Below are 23,902 nucleotides of genomic sequence, written 5' to 3' on the forward strand. Positions count from 1 at the left end.
ATTTCAGTTCTACAAACACATTCCACGACATAACTCTGTCTCCCTGACCACATTGATCGCCTCAAGTACAACCCGCATTGTTGTAGCATATTTTACGTTGTTCATAATCGTGCAATGAATAATGGGCCCTATTTTAGCTTTGAACCGGATTGGCCAAGGTTCCTTGGATTGGTTACCTAGATAAGCTCGTAACCAGCCGAAGCCGTAAACACAGATACAGCTTTAGCCTTACAGCCACAAAGAAAAGGCATTCTCGGGCTAGTTAATCATGAGCGCCAAGTGAAAGTGCCTGTCTGTAGACGAAAAACGGGATGTCTTGCGTAGGCTCGACTCCGCTCAGCGTCAAGTCGACGTTGCGAAGGCATTTGGGATCCCGGCGTTGTCATTGTCTACAATTAAGGGCGCCAAGCAGTTGCGGCCGCCTCGGAAAGTGCGCAGCTCGGCGCACTTTCCACTTGCAAATGAGCAGAATGACAAGTAAATGGGCTGAAATATAATTTGAACACTCGATGTTTCCTTTAGCTCGTGATAACAAGCTGCAACATACTTATTTCAGTTGAGTGAACTTTCACTTTAACTAACTTTTTTTGAGGTCCCTTGAAGTTCGTTCAAGTGAAGTTTCACTGTATCCGTAGTTGTGTGTCGTACGTTAACTCTTTTGTGGAAGATCTGCATTCACAACTTGCTGGCTATTATATTTCTGATGGTGTTTGCCATAGTGGGGGGGAACAAACAAACAAACAAAAAAAAACAGCCTTTGGATGCCTTATATATAAATTTTTTTAACTGCAAATCAAATGAGGAATGATCACGACAGTGTGGTACGAACACTACATAAAATTAGGCCATTTGTCCAGCATTATGCAAAGTATTACCACCAGACACTCATCACAGTTTTTCAATACCCTTTTTGATGTTTGAGGTTCTAATACAGAAAACTACATTGAGTCTCATCCTCTGTGTCACTCAGTGCCACTCAATGCTGAGAAACGTCGGCAATGCACAATTTCCCACCGCTGCCTATCCACAAGAAATGAATGAGACACCCATGCCGTAGGCTAACAGAACATCGCATTATGTAGAGCTGACCAAGCTTTAAAAAAAAATTATTTTCGGAATAAAAATGTTGTGGCATAGGTTAAATAGAAAAATGCTGGATGCTTACATCCGAGAGTGATGCAGATATAAAACAGCATGTAGCTGTAAACAAGCAAATATGATGACCTAAGCAAAGAGCTCTCGAAAATTATCAGAAGGATTCTCTCTTGTGTTCAGACCAGCTAAGTGCTGAAGATTTACCCTATATGCTGATACTACACACACCAGCCACGCATGACTGTTGCATGACTCTTTCCCGTAGGGTAGAAAGCTGGGCTAGTTAAAATGGATGCAGACTTAAAATCAGCGTAAGAAACGATGGGAACACAAAAAGAAGGGAACATAACGAGCACTGTGTTGGTACCACAGCGCTCATCCTGTGTCCTTTTTGTGTTGCTGCCAATTTTCATGCTAATTTGAAGTATGCATCCCTTCCCACCTCTGAATGCGTCACTGTTGAGGGCCAAGTCCCGTGATTTTATGCATGTACCTGTTTGATTTAGAAGCGGGCTACCGCGTTTTTTGACAAGCACTCATGTTCCGGAGAAGCTAGCGTATCCGGCCATTTCCGCAGAGTATAGCTGCATTGCAGGCAGTATACAAAGAAGAGTTTGATGAAAGGGCATGAAAAAACACCGGATTTTCTCAAATGGCGCATGAAACAATGAAATCAAAACAAGAAGCCCTATTGAGTGAAAATAATTGCTTCAACAGGCTGAAATTCCACACCCACATGACACAAAACATAGCGCTCGCTGCTGCCAAAGCAGACATGCACGTGATCCAACTTTCTACGTCACTCTGGTGCTAGCAATAGATGGTGCCATGGTAGCTCCTCACGCTTAATGCTTGCAAATAATTGCAAACAGGTGTAGTGCCCAGGACCCATCGTTACCCATACCTGCTACTGCTTGTCAGTGTCTAAAAATATCTGAAATGTTCCACAATCAATCATTGTACTCGGTTGTGACAGTTGCTTTACAACATTGTGCAGTTGCAATTAGAGCTTGCCTACATTTTGTGAGAGGTCTAAGGATTGGAAAGTTCAATGCTTGGCTAATAATGCATGAGCTCTTTCAAATTGGAATGTTTATGTTTCAGATGACTGAGGAGCAGGCCTTTGGTATGATGAAGCATCTGCTGTTCCACTTGGGGCTACGGCGGCAATACAAGCAAGACATGGGCGCATTACAGGTAGTTTTGCTCATAAGTCTGAAATGTTGTGGCCAGTGACAATTATGTTGCAGCAGAACTCATGAAATGTTTCATAGAATCTTCTCAAACCCATCATTACCAATCACAAGCCATACCCATCACAAGCAATACCGCAAAACGAAGAAACTTCTGCTACGTCAGCTGAGCCTGGAGTTAACACTGGGCCTCTAGACGATGTGGATCTTAGTACTAAATTTGACAAATGGAAAAGTTAGCATGTTACTGATGAAAAGATTTATAATACCTGTTTAGTAGAACTCATTCTGGAAATCTAGGTCGTATACTATAGATGGATAGATATAGATAGATAGCAGATGGCCAGATTCTAACTTCATTTCCTATCTTATTTCTTTTAGAAGGAAAGGTGGCACCTGCATGTATCACTAAAAATATACGTAACCTCTGTAAAATGTTTTAAATTAATAGGCTGTTCGAACTGATAGTGCAAGCAACCTTTTTGGCTCGTGGCCGTATCGTCTGCAAAAAAATTGCAGTTTTCATCTAGTTATGGCTGTATTTGTCTACACAAAATGATGGGCTCTTCTTTCAAGTCAGCTTTGGCAAAATAATAACGGCTATACTGTTTGTGGCACTCCCTTCATGATAAACTATATTTGCTTGAATAGAATGCAAGTTGTTTTCATTTGGTTAACTGTGAAAGAAAGTGTGTCATTTTATAGTATTTGGAACCGTCCTTTGAATATAGTGAGAGATTCTTTTTCTTCAACAATTTGGGCGTTAAGCTTTCGTGAGCTCAGCCACTAGGTGATGGAGCTTGACGAGAAAGCCAACTTCTCAATGTCCAATTAACTGTGAAAGAAAGTGTGTCATTTTATAGTATTTGGAACCATCCTTTGAATATAGTGGGAGATTCTTTTTCTTCAACAATTTGTGTGTCAAACTTTCGTGAGCTCAGCCACTAGGTGATGGAGCTTGACGAGAAAGCCAACTTCTCAATGTCCAAGAGAAATTGGAGATCTGTATGCACAGGAGGAAATTCCGTTCAGCAAGAAGCAACGAACTTATGAGGAGGAAGCCATGACAGGTGTGACGTGGTTACACAAGTTCACAGCTAGCCTCTGTGGCTGCGCAGGGTATGTGAGAGGACATAAAATGGCATCCTGTAGGCTGACTATTGGCTTTGCCTCCTGGAGCTGCTTGGCAGTGACAATAATTGGATTTCCACAGTCGTCTGTCATTTTGACATGCAGCTGCTTGACAAACTCACCCACCTGGATGACGTTTCACTACTGGCAGTGCCACATATGACACGATGCCTTTTTGCCATGTATGACACGTCGTCATTGGAAGCCATGAGCTGAACTTTGGCCTTGAAAATTAAAAACCTCACCTCATCCATAAGGTGGAGACTTCCAACTTGCAATGGCTGGCAGGCAGACAAGGCAGCTAGTATTGTATGCATTTTCATCTCCTTTGTCAGAATGGAGGCTGCTATTTTGGAAAAACTGCCCTTGGTAGGCGACGGAGGGGTTAATGAAAATGAAGTTAAGCACCTGGACTAGTATAGGGCTGGCATCTTTTGAGCTTATTATTGCGATAGCAATTATATGGACACTCCAAGCGAATTTCTGCCATCGGTGTCGCCGTTGCCGTGAGGTTCCGTATGCTGTATTTGTGAGTGGAGGCGTGCGAGGGACGCGTGCTTTCACGGGGAGCGAACGAACGGCGGAGAACAAACGCGACTTCTTCCGTCGCGCGAAAGGCCGTTGGGGGACGGGAGGGAGGGAGGGGAGGCGACGTTAAGCTGCGGCACCAAATGCGTATTTATATAAAAACGTTGCGAGGCGAGAAGGTGGTAAAGACTTTCGACGCTGCTCAACGAGTGTCCCGTTCTGATATCGTCGAAAACCTCTGAGCCACCGCCAGAGGCACCGGCAACAGTCACCAACGCCGCGCGCGTTTGGTGCGAATGCAGGCAAAATGCTGACGGCGTCGACAACAGTTCTGCACGTTGCTGCTACTGCTACATGTCCAAGTTTATACAGCTGATACAACTACTATCCCTACTCCATATAGCTCTCTACTAATTTGCTATCGCAATTGATGCTTCGCCTTACAGGTTAATTTTTTGTTAGCCCACCCATCTGGGGCCTGTGTGCTGCCAGTGACATGACAGTATTTTTACATGTGGATTGCCCTATAATGTCATAGGACTATAGGTATCCAGTCACATGAATGTGTGTGTGGCTTTTACAGGTGCAGCTGTATCAGTTGTGCCGCCTGCTGTACAGTCATCATCGAGAGCTGTACCAGCACCTGGACCACTTCGACATTGCTCCGGCTTTGTACGCTGCGCCCTGGTTCCTCACCCTGTTTGCCTCTCAGTTCCCTCTGGGATTCGTCTCTAGGCTCTTCGGTATGCGCTTCAACATGAGTGAACAAGTTTTTAGGTTCTGTGGCATTAGTAGCTTGGGCACAGAGCTGTAAGTGAATGCAACACGGTGACAGAATCAGGGCTATTTCTTTTTTTCTTGGATATGTGTATTCACAGAGCACATCAGGATTTAATGACAGTTATCAAAATGAATGCAGTGCGGTACTTCGCAGCATAATAAATGAAATGTGCTGGTTAGGTTTCATTTACTACTAATTAGTAAGTACCCACCATGATTGCTTAGTGGCTATGGTTTTGGGCTGTTAAGCACGAGGTCGCAGGATCAAGCCGCATTTCGATGGGGGAAAAATGCAAAAACACCCATGAACTTAGATTTAGGTGTGCGTTAAAGAACTCCAGCTGGTGCAAATTACAGTAGAACCCCGCTGTTAGGTTCCCGGGTGCTGCGTTTTCCCGGCTGTTACGTCGTTTTCGGCCGGTCCCGGCACAGATCCTATAGAACCCAATGCATTGGTAACCCCGCTGTTACGTCGCAACTGTGGGACTGTTCCCGCATCATACGTTGCGAACTGCCACACCGCGCCGGCCCGAGCAGCCATTTTGACTTTTCATGTCGCTTGGCTTGGTTGCTTGACGATGGCATTGGCCGCCCAAAGTGCTGGGGGCGACATTTATTACGTATTTTCGGTTTCCGCCAGCAAAAGTATGGTCTTTGATATCCGCTTTTGCTATCTAAAGATGATGTCTATGACGCGTTGCGGCCCTAAAATTGGTTTTGGCTCATAGATGTTCCGTATAAAGTCCAAGGGCGATAACGCTGTCGCCGCGCGCCGTATGCTTTCTTTCGCACGCGAGACGCAGTCGTCGGCTCCCCTCGCACGCTTTCACTCGCACATACAGCATACGGCGCCGCACGCTGTATGTTGTATGTGCGAGTGAAAGCGTGCGAGGGAAGTCGCGCGGCCGTATGCTGAATGTGCGAGTGAAAGCATGCGAGGGTAGCTGATGACGGGGGGGTATAGCGGGCAGCATTGTGCTCTGGCATCATACTGCGCGGCGGCGCGCGGTCCCGCGGGCCGTATCTTGAAAGCGATCTGCGTGGGGGCAGATTCTACGCAGTGTAGGTGCGTCGGTGGCTCGTGGCTTTGTGCGTGCTGCGTGTTCTCGGCGCTCAGTTTGGGTTGAAGCGATAGACAACAGCACGAAGGTCACTTCGCTCGCTTCTGCAGCGGCGCTTAACTGCGCGTGTCCGCGCTCATTGAGTGTGATGTGTTCATGTTTGCCTGTGGGCGCTGACACCATGTTTGTTAAGTTTATACAGACTATAAAACTACTATTCTTACTTTGTATATAGCTCATCGGAATCGATACTTCGGCTGTCGGGCGAAACTACTTTTTGTCGCACGTAAGAATTAAAATAATATTGTGTGCAGTTCAACACTACTCCCATTTCTCAATTTTTCCTGTTTCCTGGCTCCTGCGTTTCCCGGCTCTTACGGTTTTTTTTACGGTCCCGTGAAAAACTTAACAGCGGGGTTCTACTGTATTCTGGAGTGCCTGCCCCACTACGGGGTGCCTCATAATTAGATCGTGGTTAGGGTACATAAAACTCCATATTATTATTTTTTTTTCATTTTTATTTAGTACATTCTGCGGACCAATTGAGGTTCAAGCAGGAGAGAGAGTACAAAACAGTGAACACATACATGAATCATTTCAAAATTTTTCAATGAAGAAGAAAACAAAATCCACGATAATACAAAAGTGGGACACAACTTCAGTACAATAAAATTCACTCAGGAGGCATAAGAAAATGAGAACTTTTTGGTAATGCACACCAAAACACACCTGATAATATGAAGACTATGATAAAGCTAAGCCAATACACTGTATAAAGGAAGTCCTATGATAATGCTAAGCCGACTCATGTTATACTGTGCGGGCGGGAGAGTGCATCTAAATGTGCAGCCATTCTGAATTGTCTCCCTGCCATCAAGAGATAGAAGCTGAAGAGGCTGAGTGTGTGCTTTCTCTAACTTTTGGACTTTATGTCCTACAGGCTCACACTGTATTGAAAAGCAAGGATTGAGGTTGCCGCAAGAAAATATCACCATTTTTCTGGCTCATAATGGTGCTCTAGACACGGTAGGCATTCAGCATAACCAAAATGACATTCAGGTTGGTAAACCAGTGCAGTGGTGTCACAAGGCTCATGCATAGGTCATTATAATGCCATTACAGGTTTGGTAATAATTGTGTAAGGATCTTGTAAGGGTGCCACAGCAATTGCTGTGACTGATTTGTGAATTCACACAGGGGGTACTGTGCATACTTTTTCTGGCCCTCTAAAAACCAACTACAACAGTTCGCTTTGGCTGAATTGGTTGAAATTGAGTAGTACGTATATAGGATACTATCAAAGCTGCAGGGCTGGTAATTGCCTAATAATTTTATTGACAGTTGGCAGATGACGTGGGCACCTGGTGGTTTGCGTATACAGTGTAGACCGCTTATAACATAAGTCGCCGGAGGGGCGAATATCCGCACTATAAGCAGTACCGCACTATAACCAAAACAACAATTTTATCAATTATGTGGACACTCCAGGCGTATTTCTGCCATCACCGTCGCTGTCGCCGTGAGGTTTCATATAAAGTCCAAGGGTGATAACATCGTCGCCGTATGCTGTATGTGGGAGCGTGCGTCGGCGATCGCGGCTCAATCTCGTGCACGCAAGGAAGGAAAGCGGGAAGGAAGCGCACAGTCTTCCATTTTGCACAAGGCTCCGGGGGGGTCTCTTTACTCCAGGCACCCGCGCGTGCCCGCCGGGGCCGCTGTATCTTGAAAGCCAACTGTGACGGGGGCACAGTCCGCCATGCGCTGTGTTTTCGCGGCTTAGTTTGCGTTGATGCGAGACGCAATACGAAGGTCAATTCGCTCGCTGCTGCTGCCGCACTTCCTCACTCCAGCATTTTTAAAGTAAGTTTACACGGTCATCGAGTGAGATGTGTTCATGTTGCGTGTGCGTGCGTATCACCAGGCTTGTTAATGCGCAGAGAGCCGCTGTGGCGAATGCACTCTCGTGCGCTTTCACAATTGCATTATTCTGCATGCTCGGCGCGAGGAATGCTGGGATGCTTGGCCAGCGTGGTTCGGCACGGCGGGTGAAAAATAGGAACGGAGCTATTCACACGCTAGCAACGTTGGAACGTGCCCAACGCTCCAGACATGCTGGTTGCATCGCGTGGTTGGAGCATAGGTGCTGGTTGTTCGCCACCGTGGTTGTTCGCCATGCGAGCGCGCATCGCGGAGCTTGACGCGCGCTCGCATGCATTACCTCGGAGTATATCTGTGGCTTGAGGGGCGTATTCGCTGTCTCGGTTCACTGCCGAACTTCCAGGCATCTGCACTGTAACCGCTATTTCGTCTCCCACAACTGCATTATAAGCGGCATGCGTATGCATAGAGTGCTATGGGAAAATTAACGGGAGTCTGAAAAGACCGTATGATATCCGGTCCTGGCACTATAAGCGGTTACTTTATAAATGGTCTTTATTTTATGATGCAAATTCCAGCACACGGCCTTTGAGATTTTCAGTGTGCCATGGGTGCCACTCAATCTTGGAGGTCATGCACAGGCACTGGGCTAATTTTCAACATTCTGGGTTCTGTGTCATCTCTGGGGAACGGTAATAGTGGCATTTTTTATCAGTTTCGGTGTCTAAAATGTCTTCTTGTGCAAGCTTTCTGTGATGCATCCACTCGTATTTCAAGTGTAGAATTTTGCATAGAGGCTGCTCTGTTTCTACGCTATCTGAAGTTAGGCTTTTTTAAGCATACCAAAATTTGAGTTGGCCTTTAATGGTCAGATTTTAAAATGTCCCTCTAAACCCCTGCTCTCTGGGGGCTGGGCAGATGCCGTGTTTTTGCAGGGTATGGAGGCAGTGTTCAAGGCAGCCCTGTCTCTTCTGTCACACTTTGCCGATACACTACTGAGCTGCAACAGTTTTGAGTCCATCATGGAGTGCTTCAAGAACACCCTGCCTGCACTGGATGCACCCACCATGGAAAGCATTGTCTCTGGAATCTTCTCTTTGGACCTGGGCCAGGAGCTGGTGTCCTACCAAGTCGAGTACCACCTCTTGCAAGAAGAGATGGTCTACACACCGAAGAGGCCCGGCCTTTCATCGGCTGACCTCGAAGAAAACCGTACTCTGCGGCGCCAGAACATGGAGCTTCTGGAACAACTTCAGGTATGCTTGCAACAAAACTGAGAGTTCTATACTTGGCCGTGGCTTGACACAATATTGCTAACAGTAAACACAGACACTAACACCACTTGCATGGGCGGCATATCTAATACAAATTGTAATGGATGGGGTGGATTTATTTACAAGAATGATGGATGGTTAGCGTAGCACAAGGGACAGGACAGTCATCCAAGCCCATCAGGCAGTGGCCAGCTTCTCGCGCAAACTCCAACTTCCTCTTCCTTCGGCTGTGCCGTGTAGAGTGACAATTTCTCTGGGGGCAGACGAAGCTCGCCGAGTGAGTTACATAGCCCGATGGTGGTACAGTTTGAGTCGGGCGATGTGCACGACTTGCGTGTTACGTGATCGCCGGTTGTGCGAAGTCACTCTTAAGATGACGTAGGTCACATCACTCAGTCGTTTCAGTATGACGTATGGGCCAGTGTATCGAGACAGAAACTTCGTGCACAGCCCCTTTTTCCGCACAGGTGTCCAAAGCCAAACAAAGTCCCCAAGAGCATATGTGACGAGCACATGTCGATCGTCATAACGAGTCTTGGCACGATCTTGAGAGGAGAGAGTCAGGCAGGCCAGTCGACGCGCTTCTTCGGCACGGCATAAAGTCCGGCCTAATGAGTAGTCATCATGTGGGGACCAGGGAAGGATGGTGTCGATAAAGCTTTGGGGGTTGCGAGCATAGAGAAGAAAGAAAGGCACATAGCTGGTGACTTCGTGCTTGGTAGTATTGTAAGTGTACCTAACAAATGGTAAGATGGAATCCCAGTTTTTTTGATCGATGGAGACATACATGGCAAGCATGTTGGTCAGCGTACGCTTCGTACGCTTAGTGAGTCCGTTTGTTTGCGGATGGTAAGGGGTCGAATGCCGGTAATCAGATCCACAAAGACATAGTAGTTCTTCAACAACGTCCGCAGTAAACTGCCGTCCACGATCACTAATCACAACGCGTGGAGCATCATGGCGGAGAATGACAGAGTACAGCAGGAATGATGAAACGTCTGCTGCTGTAGCCGAAGCAAGCGCCGCCGTCTCAGTGTACCGGGTCAAATAGTCCACAAACACAATAATCCAGCAACGACCGCAAGTAGACTTGGGGAAGGGACCTAGCAAGTCGACACCAACTTTTTGAAATGGCACGGTCGGCGGTTTAACTGGCTGCAAGGCACCTGCAGGAGACGTCGTTGGCTGCTTATGGCGTTGGCAAATGGCACAGCTGGAAACATACTGCCTCACCGTCTTCCAGAGCTTGGGCCAATAGAAATGCTGGCGCAGTCGGTGAAGTGTCCGAGCAAAGCCAAGGTGGCCTGACGTGATGTCATCGTGCATGGCGTGAAGTATCATAGGCCTCAACGTCTGGGGAACCACGAGCAGAAGTGGAGCGCCTTCAGCAGAGAGCCCTCAGCTAAAACATCATTTTTTGGTTAATTCGATATCGACCGAAGGTCCCAGCCGACTCCCATGCATTCCTATGGGCCAAAGCTGTTGCTATGTAAATGATGATGGTGATATGAGATGTTTAATGGCGCAAGGGCCAGGTCTGGCCAAAGACCTAAAATCGGTCTTCGCCGGACAATTCGAACTTTACCAGTCAGCACACACAGGCCTAACCCCTATGGAAACTCAACTAGTTACCTCTTTAGTGGCAGTGTCTGGCCCAGTGGAGCTTAGGGGATGGTGAATGTGTTGAAGATGGACACGTCATTTGCTGTCGAAAACTCCTATTTTCGGACCGCCCTAAAAAGATTTTCAAGCAATAACCATGGTGCACAATGTCTCATTACAGTATTTACATGATTCTAATCCATGCCTTTTTTTTTTTTTTAAATTGGGCTGCAAGTTGCTTGCTCTTCAAATCGTTCTTTAAAAATATTTTGCTTTCGTTGAGGTGCGTGGTGATACAGTTTTCTTTTTAATGCGTGAGCATTCTTTGGGTACTTCGCGCACTTTTTGGGGGCTATCTATGTATGTTTGTATCTAACCATTTTTAATTTTTTTTCGCATACCTCGGTCACTGGGTAGTCTGGGGTCAAAGGGTTAGTGCATCGGGCTGCTGTGCTGAGGTAATGGGGTTCAAAACCAACCATCATACCAACTTGGGTCACTTACATACGTCCTGCAGTGGACATAAATATAGGCTGATGATGATGATGATGACATACGTGCCACTCTTCAACGAACCTCTTTTACACTGAGATGGGCCACTGTGCATGCGTCGGTTGGTACTGCTGGTACCAACCAGGAGAAGGTTGGTACTGCTGTTCGAAGAAGCTCTTGACGCCGGCTTGGAGCGTTGGGTATGTGCCTGCTCGGTTTGTTCTGTGCTGGTGTTCAATGAACCTCTTTAATGCCAACTTGGGTCACTGGGTGTGTGCCAGTAGGTGTGTGCCGCTCTTCAGTGAATGTCTTTGACACCAACTTGGGTAACTAGGTATGTGCCACTGGGAATGTGCCACTTTGCAATGATGAAAAATATCCCTTAAGGTTCTTTGATGTTGAGCGGAATTGAGCCCACGTCACGAGGGTTCCTCAAGTACAGCAACCTGACGCATTAGCAGGCTGCACCACAAATACACTGGGTATGTGCTGCTTTCAATGAACTCCATCCACGTCAATGCTTTAGCGAGCCTGTGCCAAAAATACTCTGGGTATGTGGCGCTCTTCAATGAACCTCTCACCAACTTGGGTCATGAGTATGTACCACTGAGTGTGCGGCAAGCGAGGCACGCTCGCGCACCACACTTCTCGTCTCGGAGGTCGAGCGCGGACTTCTTGGCAGTGCCATTAGATGGTTGTGTTCAGAAAGAAGCGCGAGAGAGGAGCCCGATTGCTACATGACGCGTTTTTCAGCGTTCGCATGCACCGATGCACCATGTGCAGGCTTCATGACCGTGGCGCTAGATGGCGCCGAGTTATCTTATGGAAGCGCGAAAGAGGAATCTCGCTGCAGTACACGCCTCATACATAACTTGTTTCCATGGTGGCAATAAGTTGTGTTGCCATATTGATTCAATGCAAAACACATTTATTTATCGTCGACAGCCATCGTGAGATGGCTTCCGCCACTTTTTTCTTCCTTCGGAACACTCCTTTAAAATCTAGGCCTGTGCTAGTTTTCAATTTCACAATTTTGATGGTCTGTACAGGACTGCATAACGGAAGACTCTGTAATTAATCTCACTACGAATGCCAGTCCCTTGGTCATGTTTGGCTTGACACGTATGGTACTGGCGTTTGCATGATAGGATAACTTACTGCTAGTTAGAAGAGTAAGAGAAATGGAGGGGTTTGATTTTTTTAGTCAAGTAACGACAATATCAAGCCAGCAGACAGGAAGGCCAAGGAAATTAAGGAACAGGGAACTACAGTAAAACCTCACCCTAACAAAGTTGAAATGGGAGCCAAAATTACTTCACTATAACTTCATTATAACCATTGTCGACGTTCACGGCAAACGTTGCCCTCTGGGAGGGGGGGTTGTAGTGAGTTATCATTGGGTAAGTTGAAGCTGATGTAAATGTCTGCAGTCTACCGTCAAATCACCCTGAAAGATTTGCTGCCGTGTGTTCATCAGTGACATGGCTGAGGCTCAGTCATCTCACTTCACTAATCTATCCCAGTAATCTACCTTTGCCACTATGGCGTGCCTCATAATCAGATCGTGGTTTTGGCACATAAAACCCCATAATTTAATTTTTACCTTTGCCACGGTCAGGTGTGCAGATGTAGTGGTGCATCAAGAGGCTAGCAGCTCTCTGCCAGCACTTTCACGAGGTGCTGATAAGCTGAGCAGTTACTGAGATCATGTGAGCAGAGGTCATATTTTGTAACAATCTGTTTCATATTCCATTATTATCATTTGTTGTGCACATTGGCTGGTCCCGGCGATAATTGCAGTGCTGCTTCTACTTAGCCAATGATGAAGGGCTAAAAGAATGGAAAACAAAATGAATCGATCTACAATACGGTTCAGGATGCAACAAACCCCTTGACTGCGCATGACTGCGCATGCATTTTATCATGGCCACAGTCTGTGCAGCATGCACCAAAGCATCCTTTATTCAATTACCTCAAGCCACTTGTTCTGCAGTTCACGGTTCATTCCAGCATAATAGTGCACAACCACGACCCTAAATCATTGTGTGGCATGTTATGTGCACAAAATGCAGGCAAGCTTGGGAGACGTGGCATTGGTAAAGCATGGTGGCAGGGTTGCAATGGTAGACTGCGGACATGGCTGCTGACTTGGCAGCATAGCCAGTTTGGCGTCTTGCCAGCTAGCAGACAGCTCACAGGAGATTTAGAACTGCTGCATCAGACGAATTATTAGCAGCATTTTGCACCACCATATTTGGCTTAATTGGTACAAAATTATCAGGAAATCTTCATTATTAACTAACAAAGGTTTTGGTATATCCTTTTATTGACCCTTTTTTGCGGTGATCCCGTGAGCACTGCCATGTTTGATCACGTGGTGACGCGTCCATTGCTTGCCTCAGCTGCTTCCGTTGCCTCTGTGTTTACAATGGATGTACTACATGATGCCCGGTGCGGCTTAGGAAACCTCTGTTTCGGGAGATATCGTGGACGCTGACTGGGTGGTCAAGACAAAGCTTTGGTCACAGCGTCAGAGGACATGTAAAAGCGCTTTCGAAGCTCATTAAGCTTTGTCCAAACGGCGCGAGCAGCGTATGTGGTGCTTGTCGTAAAAACGAGACTAAAAATGTATTCCAAGCTATCCAAGCTTTCCACTTAGGAATTGAATCAGGATCAGTGTGTTTTGCTCTTCGTTCTTTATTTGGCAAATACTTAGAAGCAGCGGCTTGTCACGTTTCTGACTCAGTGAAGTTCGTTGGTGTGGTCACTATCTGATTATCTCCTGCCAAATTGCTCGCGAGTGTGATCCGTTGCAATAGATTTGTCCTTGCTGCACACAAGGCTTGGAACGTAGCTGTTCTGTTCTTTGTACATAATAGCTTGTAGCAAAGATATAGTATCGCTAGTAACTCGCTTGCTGCTGTGGACCGTCGCAAGACATTCAGCTTTTACCATTCGTGTGCTGTCGGTGTAGTTGTTGGTACCCATGCTTTGGCGCATTGATTCAAGTGTGCGCCCATTCACATATTCTTAATACATTAGAGTGTGCGTAAGTTTGCGTGCGAGTTGGGGTAGATGTGTGTAGATAACGTGCGCAAAACTTACTATGCCAGGAAGCGGCGCTACTCTCTTTGTCATTGTTTAACGAGTGGTACTCACTCTTGCCGACGTTCCAGGGTTGACATCTGTTCTTTGGAGATTAGCGATACAACGCTGACAAGAATTTTTGTGGAAAGTTATTTCTTTTTTCTTTTTGTCCACGAGGAAAGTCGTACATTGAGAAGAGCCAGCAGCAGAGCCAGTTGTAGCAACAGTCCATGAACTTGGTCACACATATTCATTCCGTTCCTTAATATGCCAGTCACTATTTTTGCAGCCAACTACTGCAGACGTCTTCAATCTACCGCTCCACATTTTGCAGCATGAATGGAGTACAGTGCGTGAGTGAAAACACAGTTGCATTTCTGACAGCTGGTTGCATGGAAATAGGGCAGAAGCGGTGATGGTTTTATATTCATGCGCTTTTGCTGAGGCAATGTATGGTGCGCCACCGAAAGCGCCATCTCGTTTCTCAAGAACAAACTACTTCGTGAAAAGGGTAAATAGGAACACCTTTCATTGTTAAAACAAGGCTTTTATATGCATGAGTTTCTGTGGGAATTTCAAAGGGAATTGCGTTTGCTATAGTGAGAAGCAACGTTTGAACTGACTATTTATTCCAAAAGGACGAGCTAGTGCACTGAAGATGAAGACGTGAAGCAATGGTGACGCTTATGTACAGATGAAGAAGATAACGTGCATAATATTGACACGTATACATGTTTATCTTTCACCGGTGGCCGCTTTCCACCGGCTAACAAATGTTAAACGTTATCGCTCGGCGCAGGACGCGCCTGTATCGGAAGTTTCTAGAACGTTATCGATGCTTCTTTCCATTGCCTGTTTTCACCGACGCTTCTGTTATCTGATTGCATGACTGAGGCGAATTGTCTAGAACTTTCTGGAAGACACGCGGGCATCAGGGATTAATCTAGAACCTTCGATGACTCAGGTATAAAAGCCGACGCGTTTCGCCGCTGATCAGATTTTCGACGACCGCCGACTGTGTTCGCCGCTTTCGTTGTGCTTTGAGTGTACCTTGCTTTTGTGGGCACAGGTTCGCCCAATAAACAACCAGTTCCGTTGTACAGTTTTACGACTGTTTTCTTCAGCGTCACTACTACGTGACATCTGGTGGAGGTGCTAGTGCGTTCATGCAGCGAACGCCCCCGCAAAGCCGCGATCCAAGCCCTAAACCGGAGGACAACGCCAACGTCACCAAGGACCAGCGAGCTAGCCGTAGGCAGCAAGGACTTCTGCCGGAGTACGGACTTCTTCCCGAGAAGACCACAGCGATCAAGGCCAAGTCAAAGACCCTAATGGCAGCCCCAGCGTCCCCCATCCTGCTGCAACAACCTCGGGAGCCACCGACCTTCCGTGGATCATCGGCTGAAGACCCTGAAACCTGGCTGGAGACATACGAGCGGATCGCGACGTTTAACAAATGGAGTGACGACGACAAGCTGCGCCATGTCTATTTTTCGTTGGATGACGCTGCTCGGACCTGGTTTGAGAACAGAGAGACCACCCTGGTTACGTGGGACCTTTTTCGTGAAAACTTCGTGAGGACCTTCACGAGTGTCGTACGAAAGGAGAGGGCAGAGGTTCTCTTAGAATCCAGAGTGCAATTGCCCAACGAGAACATCGCTATCTTCACGGAGGAGATGACTCGCCTCTTCCGCCACGCCGACCCCGACATGTCTGAAGAAAAGAAAGTTCGGTTCTTGATGCGGGGTGTCAAAGACCAACTATTCGCCGGATTGATGCGCAACCCGCCCAAGACTGTCGCCGAATTTCTTTCCGAGGCTACAACGATCGAGAAGACGCTTGAAATGCGCGTCAGGCAATACAACCGCCGTGCCCTGACCAACTACGCCGACGCTCAAGCGCTAGGCGCCGACGACCTGCGCGAGACCATCAGAGCGGTCGTTCGCGAGGAGCTGCATAAGCTCTTTCCCAGGTCGCAGCCTCACGTGGCATCTATCGCCGACGTCGTCAAAGACGAAGTTCAGCGCTCACTTGGAGTTCCCGATGTGCAGCCACAATCGCCGCAACCCCAGCCAGAAGCGCTGACCTACGCCGCCGTCGCCCGTCGTCAAGGCCCCCCTCCGCGCTCGCGCCAGGGCCCCGTAACGCCGCAGTTCCGTCGTCCACCGCCGCCGCCACCAGCACGCCCGCCCGTCGCCCAGCGCAGCTACCAGAGGAAGACGGACATTTGGCGCGCCCCCGACCACCGCCCGCTCTGCTATCACTGCGGGGAAGCCGGCCATGTCTACCGCCGATGCCCATACCGCGAAATGGGCCTACGAGGGTTCCCCGTCAACGCGCCGCGTCCCGATCGAGGTGAACGACCGCGCGACATCGCCGACTACCTCGCCGGAGCCCACTGGCAACCACGACGATCCTCACGCTCGCCGTCACCAGGCCGCTACATCTCGCCGCATCGCCGTCAGTACAACGGTCCCACCCGGGGCCGATCTCCCAGCCCTTACCCGGGAAACTAAAGGCAGCAACCGATGGAGGTGCGGTTGCTGTACGACGCAATGCCGAAGATCCTCCGACGCCGCCGACGACGACGATTCGCGATTCATCACGACGAGATATCAGCACGCCGCCTAGCAACAGCCTTGACAACACTTCGCCGCCGAAAGAAGACCTTCCGACGCGACGTAGCAGCAGCAGAGCAAGCCGACGCAGCCGTGATCCGACGCCACGAATTAACCGCAACGCCAGACGCCGGTCTACCGATCTAGACGTGCTCATCGATGGCCATAACGTCACCGCTCTCGTCGACACTGGAGCCGACTATTCCGTCTTCAGTGGCCCGTTCGCCGCCAAGTTGAAGAAGGTGAAAACAGCCTGGCAAGGACCCGATATCCGGACAGCGGGAGGCCACCTAATAACGCCGACTGGAATCTGCACAGCGCGAGTCACGGTAAACAACCGCACTTACCCGGCGAGCTTCGTAATCCTGCAGCACTGCTCCAGGGATGTCATCCTAGGCATGGACTTTCTAAATCAACACGGTGCAGTCATCGACTTAAGGTCCAAGTCGATAACGCTTTCAACGCACAACGCGATACCACCGGATACAAGCATAAGTTACCATGCCTTGAATGTGCTTGAAGAACAAGTCACCGTTCCGCCTCGCTCCAGCGTAATGATTTCCGTCGGTACCGTAGTGCCTGTAGACATGGAGGGCGTCATCGAGGGCGATCATCACTTACTGCTCGACCGTGAAATTTGCGTCGCTAGAGGCATAGCTGAGCTACGTGCAGGGAAAGCAAGGGTGATGCTCACGAACTTCAGCCCCGAATACAAGCACATTAACAAAGGCACCACGGTCGCCTACATCGACGAAATAGTACAAGCCAGCAGTGCGTTCGCCTTCACGGATTCCAGTGCACCTGCAACGACGACTATAGTACCTGAACCAACTTTCGACGTCAATCAGAACCTTCCCAGGCACAAGAAAGAACAACTAAAGGCTCTGCTTCTGCAATACGAGGACTGCTTCTCGTCGTCGTCAAAAGTTCGACAAACCCCTGTCGCCAAGCACCGCATCATAACCGACGAAGATGTCCGGCCACTCCGTCAGAGCCCGTACCGAGTTTCGGCGCGCGAACGCGAGGCCATAAGGCAACAAGTCGACGAAATGCTACGCGACGACATCATCCAGCCGTCGAAGAGTTTGTGGGCGTCCCCCGTGGTGTTAGTGAAGAAGAAGGATGGAACCCTACGTTTCTGCGTCGATTATCGTCGCCTAAACAAGATCACGAAGAAGGACGTATACCCCCTCCCACGGATTGACGACGCCTTGGATCGACTCTACAACGCAAAGTATTTTTCGTCGATGGACCTCAAAACCGGCTACTGGCAAATCGAAGTCGACGAGAGGGACCGGGAGAAGACTGCGTTTATAACACCAGACGGACTGTTCGAGTTCAAGGTCATGCCGTTTGGTCTTTGCTCGGCGCCTGCCACTTTCCAACGTGTCATGGATACAGTACTGGCAGGCTTGAAGTGGCAGACTTGCCTCGTCTATTTGGACGACGTCGTTGTGTTTGCCTCAAGCTTCGAGGAACACCTCCGGCGCCTTGAAACAGTTCTTCAAGCAATCAAGACCTCCGGACTCACGTTGAAGCCAGAAAAGTGCCGCTTCGCATATGAGGAGCTCTTGTTTTTGGGCCACGTCATCAACAAGTCAGGAGTGCGCCCCGACCCTCTGAAAACTGCGGCCATCTCCAACTTTCCTCCGCCCGCTGACAAGAAGGCAGTGCGTAGATTTCTTGGACTGTGCGCCTATTACAGGCGCTTCGTCAAGAATTTTTCACGGATCGCTGAGCCACTAACGTATCTCACGAAGGCCGACGTCGAGTTCAAGTGGGAGACGCCGCAAGTCGAAGCATTTGAAGAACTGAAGCGACGCCTGCAATCGCCGCCAATACTTGCGCATTTCGACGAAAATGCCGATACCGAAGTCCACACCGACGCAAGCAGCGTAGGACTCGGCGCCGTGCTTGTGCAGAGGACTGACGGACTAGAAAGGGTTGTAAGTTACGCTAGCCGGTCGCTATCGAAGGCGGAAGCAAATTATTCCACAACAGAAAAGGAGTGCCTCGCCATCATCTGGGCTACATCAAAGTTTCGCCCCTACCTCTATGGCAGGCCCTTTAAAGTTGTAAGCGACCACCACGCCTTGTGTTGGCTAGCTAACTTGAAGGATCCTTCAGGTCACCTCGCACGATGGAGCCTGAGACTTCAAGCATTCGACATCACCGTCGTTTACAAATCCGGGCGAAAGCACGCTGACGCCGATTGTTTGTCTCGCGCCCCCGTCGAACCGCCGCCACAAGACGACCAGGATGACGACACTTTCTTGGGACCCATCAGTGCCGACGAATTCGCCGAACAACAGCGAGCCGACCCAGAACTAAGAAGCCTTGTAGACTACCTGGAAGGCAAGACCGTCATTGTGCCGAAGGCGTTCAGGCGAGGATTGGCGTCGTTCTTCTTGGAAAACGACATTCTCCTAAAGAAGAACTTCTCGCCTCTCCGAGCCAACTATCTCCTCGTGGTACCCTCAGCATTGCGTCCAGAGGTTCTGCAAGCTCTCCATGACGACCCAACGGCTGGACATCTCGGTTTTTCCCGCACTCTCGCGAGGATACAAGAAAAATACTACTGGCCTCGCCTCTCTGCTGACGTCGCCCATTACGTAAGGACATGCCGAGACTGTCAGCGACGCAAAACACCGCCGACGAGGCCAGCCGGGCTTCTACAGCCGATCGAGCCACCTCGCCGACCGTTCCAGCAGATCGGGATGGACTTACTGGGGCCTTTTCCGACGTCGACGTCCGGGAATAAATGGATCATCGTAGCTACGGACTACCTCACCCGCTATGCCGAAACAAAAGCCTTGCCCAAAGGCAGTGCCGATGAGGTAGCCCGATTCTTCGTTGAGAACATCCTCCTGCGTCACGGTGCCCCGGAAGTCCTCATCACCGACAGAGGTACGGCCTTCACGGCTGAACTAACTCAAGCCATCCTGCGATACAGCCAGACAAGCCATCGCCGCACCACCGCCTACCACCCGCAGACGAATGGCCTCACCGAGCGCCTAAATAAGACCATCGCCGACATGCTGGCAATGTACGTCGACGTCGAACACAAGACGTGGGATGCCATCCTTCCGTACGTGACCTTCGCATATAACACGGCCGTGCAAGAAACGACGCACATGGCGCCGTTCAACCTGGTCTACGGAAGGAACCCGGCAACGACGCTTGACGCCATGCTACCAGACGTCGCTGACGAAGAAAATCTCGACGTTGCCACCTATTTGCAGCGTGCCGAAGAAGGTCGACAGCTCGCCCGCCTGCGCATCAAGAACCAGCAGAGAACCGACAGCCGACACTACAATCTTCGACGACGCTTCGTCGAGTACCAGCCCGGAGACCGTGTTTGGGTCTGGACTCCGATACGCCGACGAGGACTTAGCGAGAAACTATTACGTCGCTATTTCGGCCCATATAAGATCATCCGACGTATTGGTGCACTGGACTATGAGGTCGTGCCAGACGGCATTTCGCAATCACAGCGGCGCCGTGCACGACCCGAAGTCATCCATGTGGTGCGTCTTAAGCCTTTCTACGCCCGCTGACGAACTTAGGTACTTTGTTACTTTATTTCTTTTTTCTTTATTACGCGTGGTTTTGTTTACGCTTTCACATTTGTTTGTAGCATCGGGACGATGCTTTTTAAGGGGAGGGTATTGACACGTATACATGTTTATCTTTCACCGGTGGCCGCTTTCCACCGGCTAACAAATGTTAAACGTTATCGCTCGGCGCAGGACGCGCCTGTATCGGAAGTTTCTAGAACGTTATCGATGCTTCTTTCCATTGCCTGTTTTCACCGACGCTTCTGTTATCTGATTGCATGACTGAGGCGAATTGTCTAGAACTTTCTGGAAGACACGCGGGCATCAGGGATTAATCTAGAACCTTCGATGACTCAGGTATAAAAGCCGACGCGTTTCGCCGCTGATCAGATTTTCGACGACCGCCGACTGTGTTCGCCGCTTTCGTTGTGCTTTGAGTGTACCTTGCTTTTGTGGGCACAGGTTCGCCCAATAAACAACCAGTTCCGTTGTACAGTTTTACGACTGTTTTCTTCAGCGTCACTACTACGTGACAATATAAATGCTCAGAATATTTATTATTTCATTATACCTTGTTTCACTACAACGAGGTTTCACTGTATGGCCTCAGTGGCCATACTGTATGGCTTTCACTGTATGGCCATCAGTGTCAATTCGATGGGACGCGACGAAAGTCTGTCCGAGTATAGATGAATTGGCGTCAAAGGAGACTTGGTGCTTTGTGAGCAAATCTAGCAATGACTGAGTCTGCATAGTAGTAAGTTCGGGCCTTATTGCGGAAGCAAGGGCAGATGGAGTAGCAGATTTGTCCATCCAAGGGAGAGCTTGAGAAGCATCTAGGGCAACAAGGGAGACTGGTTGAGTGTCCACACAGCAAGTGACAGAGGTGCCTTCTGGTAGAAGAATAATCTCTGGGGTTATATTCACAGTGGTGATGAATGCACAACCACCTTTAAAGCGCACCAGGCTTGAAGCAGTGACAACCCCACGGCCGTAAGCAGTGAGAAATACATTGCCATTGGTGATGTCGGCGGACGGGAGGGTAAGTTGCTCGTGGTCGGGAGAGAGCACAAAATTGGCAGCTATGAAGAAAGGCAATTGTCCTTCTTTGACACCAGTAGAATGGTTGGTCTTGGTCATTTGTACGATGCGTTGACGGAAAGAAATTAAAACGAACCTAAATATAAAGTCCCAACCTAAAATGAGTTCATGAGCGCACAGGAATAAAATTGCAAACCGAATGTGAATAGACGGAAAGACAGGGAGGTTAGCCATTTCTCAGACCGTCAATGATGACGCGTGCAGTACAATGTGTGGACGGTCGAATAGTTGCGTCATCAGCTTCACGCAGAGCTGGTCCAATGTAAGGTGATTTTACTTTTTTGCAGGCGAGAGCATAAGTCTGCCCACATAACAGAAATAGTAGCTCCTGTGCCAACCAAAGCAAGTAACCGCACACCTTCCACAGACACCAATAACATGTTTCATGGGCACTCAGGAGGGAATAGAAACAGTTCGCGAACCTGCAGCTTTCCCTCCAAAAACTGCACTACCTAGTTTTCCGGGCGCTGGACAGGGAGCTGGGAAACCGGGCGTCGGCAGGTTGATGGTAAGCGGAGTCTCGAGGTAACATGGACTCGGGGTCGTGTTGGAAAAGTTGGCCAGAGATAGAGACTTGTGCAAGGAAGGGTTATCAAAGCATTGGTTGTATGAGTGAGGAGGATAAGGCGCATCGCACTCAATGGCTGTGTAGCCGTGTCATTCGTCCTGTTGGCAGCGTCTGCAAAACCGGGAGCACAGTAGTAGTATGTCGGGCGCGATTGACGCAAGGCGCAAGGCAAGATTGACGCAAGGTAAGACAAATTGGGCGCCCGGGTAAGTGAAGGTGCAAGCTGACCTTGAACCAGCTTAGGTGTGCTGCAAGGAGATACAGGTGGCATTGCAGCAATGTGGGCTCACGAAGGTGGTGGTAGGCAAAGAGAAGTGGCTGGATGATTGACGTTGTTCAGGGAGGTGAACTCCTCTTTAATGATGATGCTGCATAGGCCGGTAGAGCAGAATGAGCGTGAGCACTAGAGGAAGGTGACAAATCGTGTGCTTGCACTTCTTCACGAATGAAAGCTCGAAGCTGAACATTGCTTGCCAGGGGGTTGTTAGAGAAGTCGTGTTGCAAACGGATCGATTGCAAGGCATCGAGGCGCTGACGCACGCAGATGACATTGGGTACACTCATGTGATTTTGCGCAGCAAGGGCGGTAAAAGCAATAGGTCCGATGCATTTAAGGAGGTGGTGCACACGGTCAATTTCTGGCATGACGTGGTCGACACGACGGCAAAGGGCGAGAACACCTTCATGTATGACGTATAGGACTCGCCGTAATGCTGGATGCGCTCAAAGCGTTTGATTTTCGCAACTTCAGAAGGCACCGTGGGCATGCCGAAAATCTGCCAAAGATGCTCCTTGAAAGAAGATCAATCACGGAATCATGAGCGGGATGCTCATGATTTTTGAACCATGTCTTGGCGATCCCAGTGACGTAGAAGGCAATGTTGCGTAATTTAGAAACATCGTCCCAGTGGTTGAAGGAGCTTACTCGATCGTAGTTTTTCAGCCAGTCTTCGACATAATCGATAGGCAGGCCAGCAAACACCTCAGGATCGGAATGACGGCTGCTTACATTTCAGGAGGGTGGGTTGGCTTGCACTTGAACAGGGCCGGTGGATGCTGCTGGCTCGTCTTGTGACATGTCGGTGGGTACTTGGTGTAAGCGGCGTCCTGAATGCAGCTCCAGGAGAGCAATATGGAAAGGCAGAGGACAAATGGATTGTAATGCACTTCGACTACTTGAGAAGCAACGGTTGAACTGACGCTTTATTCCAAAACCACAAGCTGGTGTGCCGAAGATGGAGATGCGAAGTGATGGTGATGGTTATGTATAGATGAAGAAGATGAGATGCATAATATAAATGCTCACAATATTGATTTTCATTATACCTTGTTTCACTACAGCGAGGTTTCACTCTATATGTATATTTGAAGTGTTGAATGAATTATAGGTCAGAGTTGAATTTACAACAACTTTACCTCTTTTGACTGTTGAACTCACAACCTCCAGATGGTGCGCCCAGTGCTCTACCAAATAGCTACGGTAGCAGCGTTACCTCTTTCTACTTTCTTGTGTACTCCTGTGGTACATGTATATACGGGGTGTTTCAGCTAAGTTAGCCCACACTTTAAAAAATACATGTGTGAATTACGAGAATGCAACCAACTTCGTATTGTTTTCTGTCTTCTTGAGCAGCTGAAAGTATTTTTTTACTATCTGTTTAGGTAATTAACAATAATTAATTGACTGTTAAGGTAATAATTGAAATGCAAAAACTTCAATGTAGAAGTTGTAGATCCTATTGAGAAATGTCCAAATAATTTATTTCCGTGATGATAGCTGCTATGGTTTTAATTTTTCTAGGCTGTAAAGAAAGCGCGCGAGATTTGAAAAAGTACCGCATGAATACGTGCTTACGCGCAGCAACATTATCACTCAAACATGCCACGAGCAAAAGATTGATGCTACATGCAGACCGAAGGCCACGAACAGGCCTTGA

At 48.6% G+C, this 23,902-nt stretch overlaps 2 protein-coding genes across 3 annotated transcripts in view; one reads left to right on the plus strand and one right to left on the minus strand.

Moving 5' to 3' along the window:
- LOC119449746 (peptidyl-prolyl cis-trans isomerase 7-like) overlaps positions 1–23,902 on the minus strand; it is a 403,577-nt gene that overhangs the window by 97,404 nt on the left and 282,271 nt on the right. The window lies entirely within an intron of this gene.
- LOC119449741 (TBC1 domain family member 4-like) overlaps positions 1–23,902 on the plus strand; it is an 82,875-nt gene that overhangs the window by 54,386 nt on the left and 4,587 nt on the right. For both annotated transcript variants that reach the window (XM_037712987.2, XM_037712986.2), the window contains 3 exons: positions 2,200–2,292; positions 4,531–4,690; positions 8,585–8,922. In XM_037712987.2, coding sequence (XP_037568915.1) covers positions 2,200–2,292; positions 4,531–4,690; positions 8,585–8,922 — 591 coding nt within the window. The remainder of the gene's footprint in view (positions 1–2,199; positions 2,293–4,530; positions 4,691–8,584; positions 8,923–23,902) is intronic.

This window comes from Dermacentor silvarum, chromosome 4 (assembly GCF_013339745.2).
Source record: "Dermacentor silvarum isolate Dsil-2018 chromosome 4, BIME_Dsil_1.4, whole genome shotgun sequence".
In the NCBI taxonomy this organism is placed as follows: Eukaryota; Metazoa; Arthropoda; class Arachnida; order Ixodida; family Ixodidae; genus Dermacentor; species Dermacentor silvarum.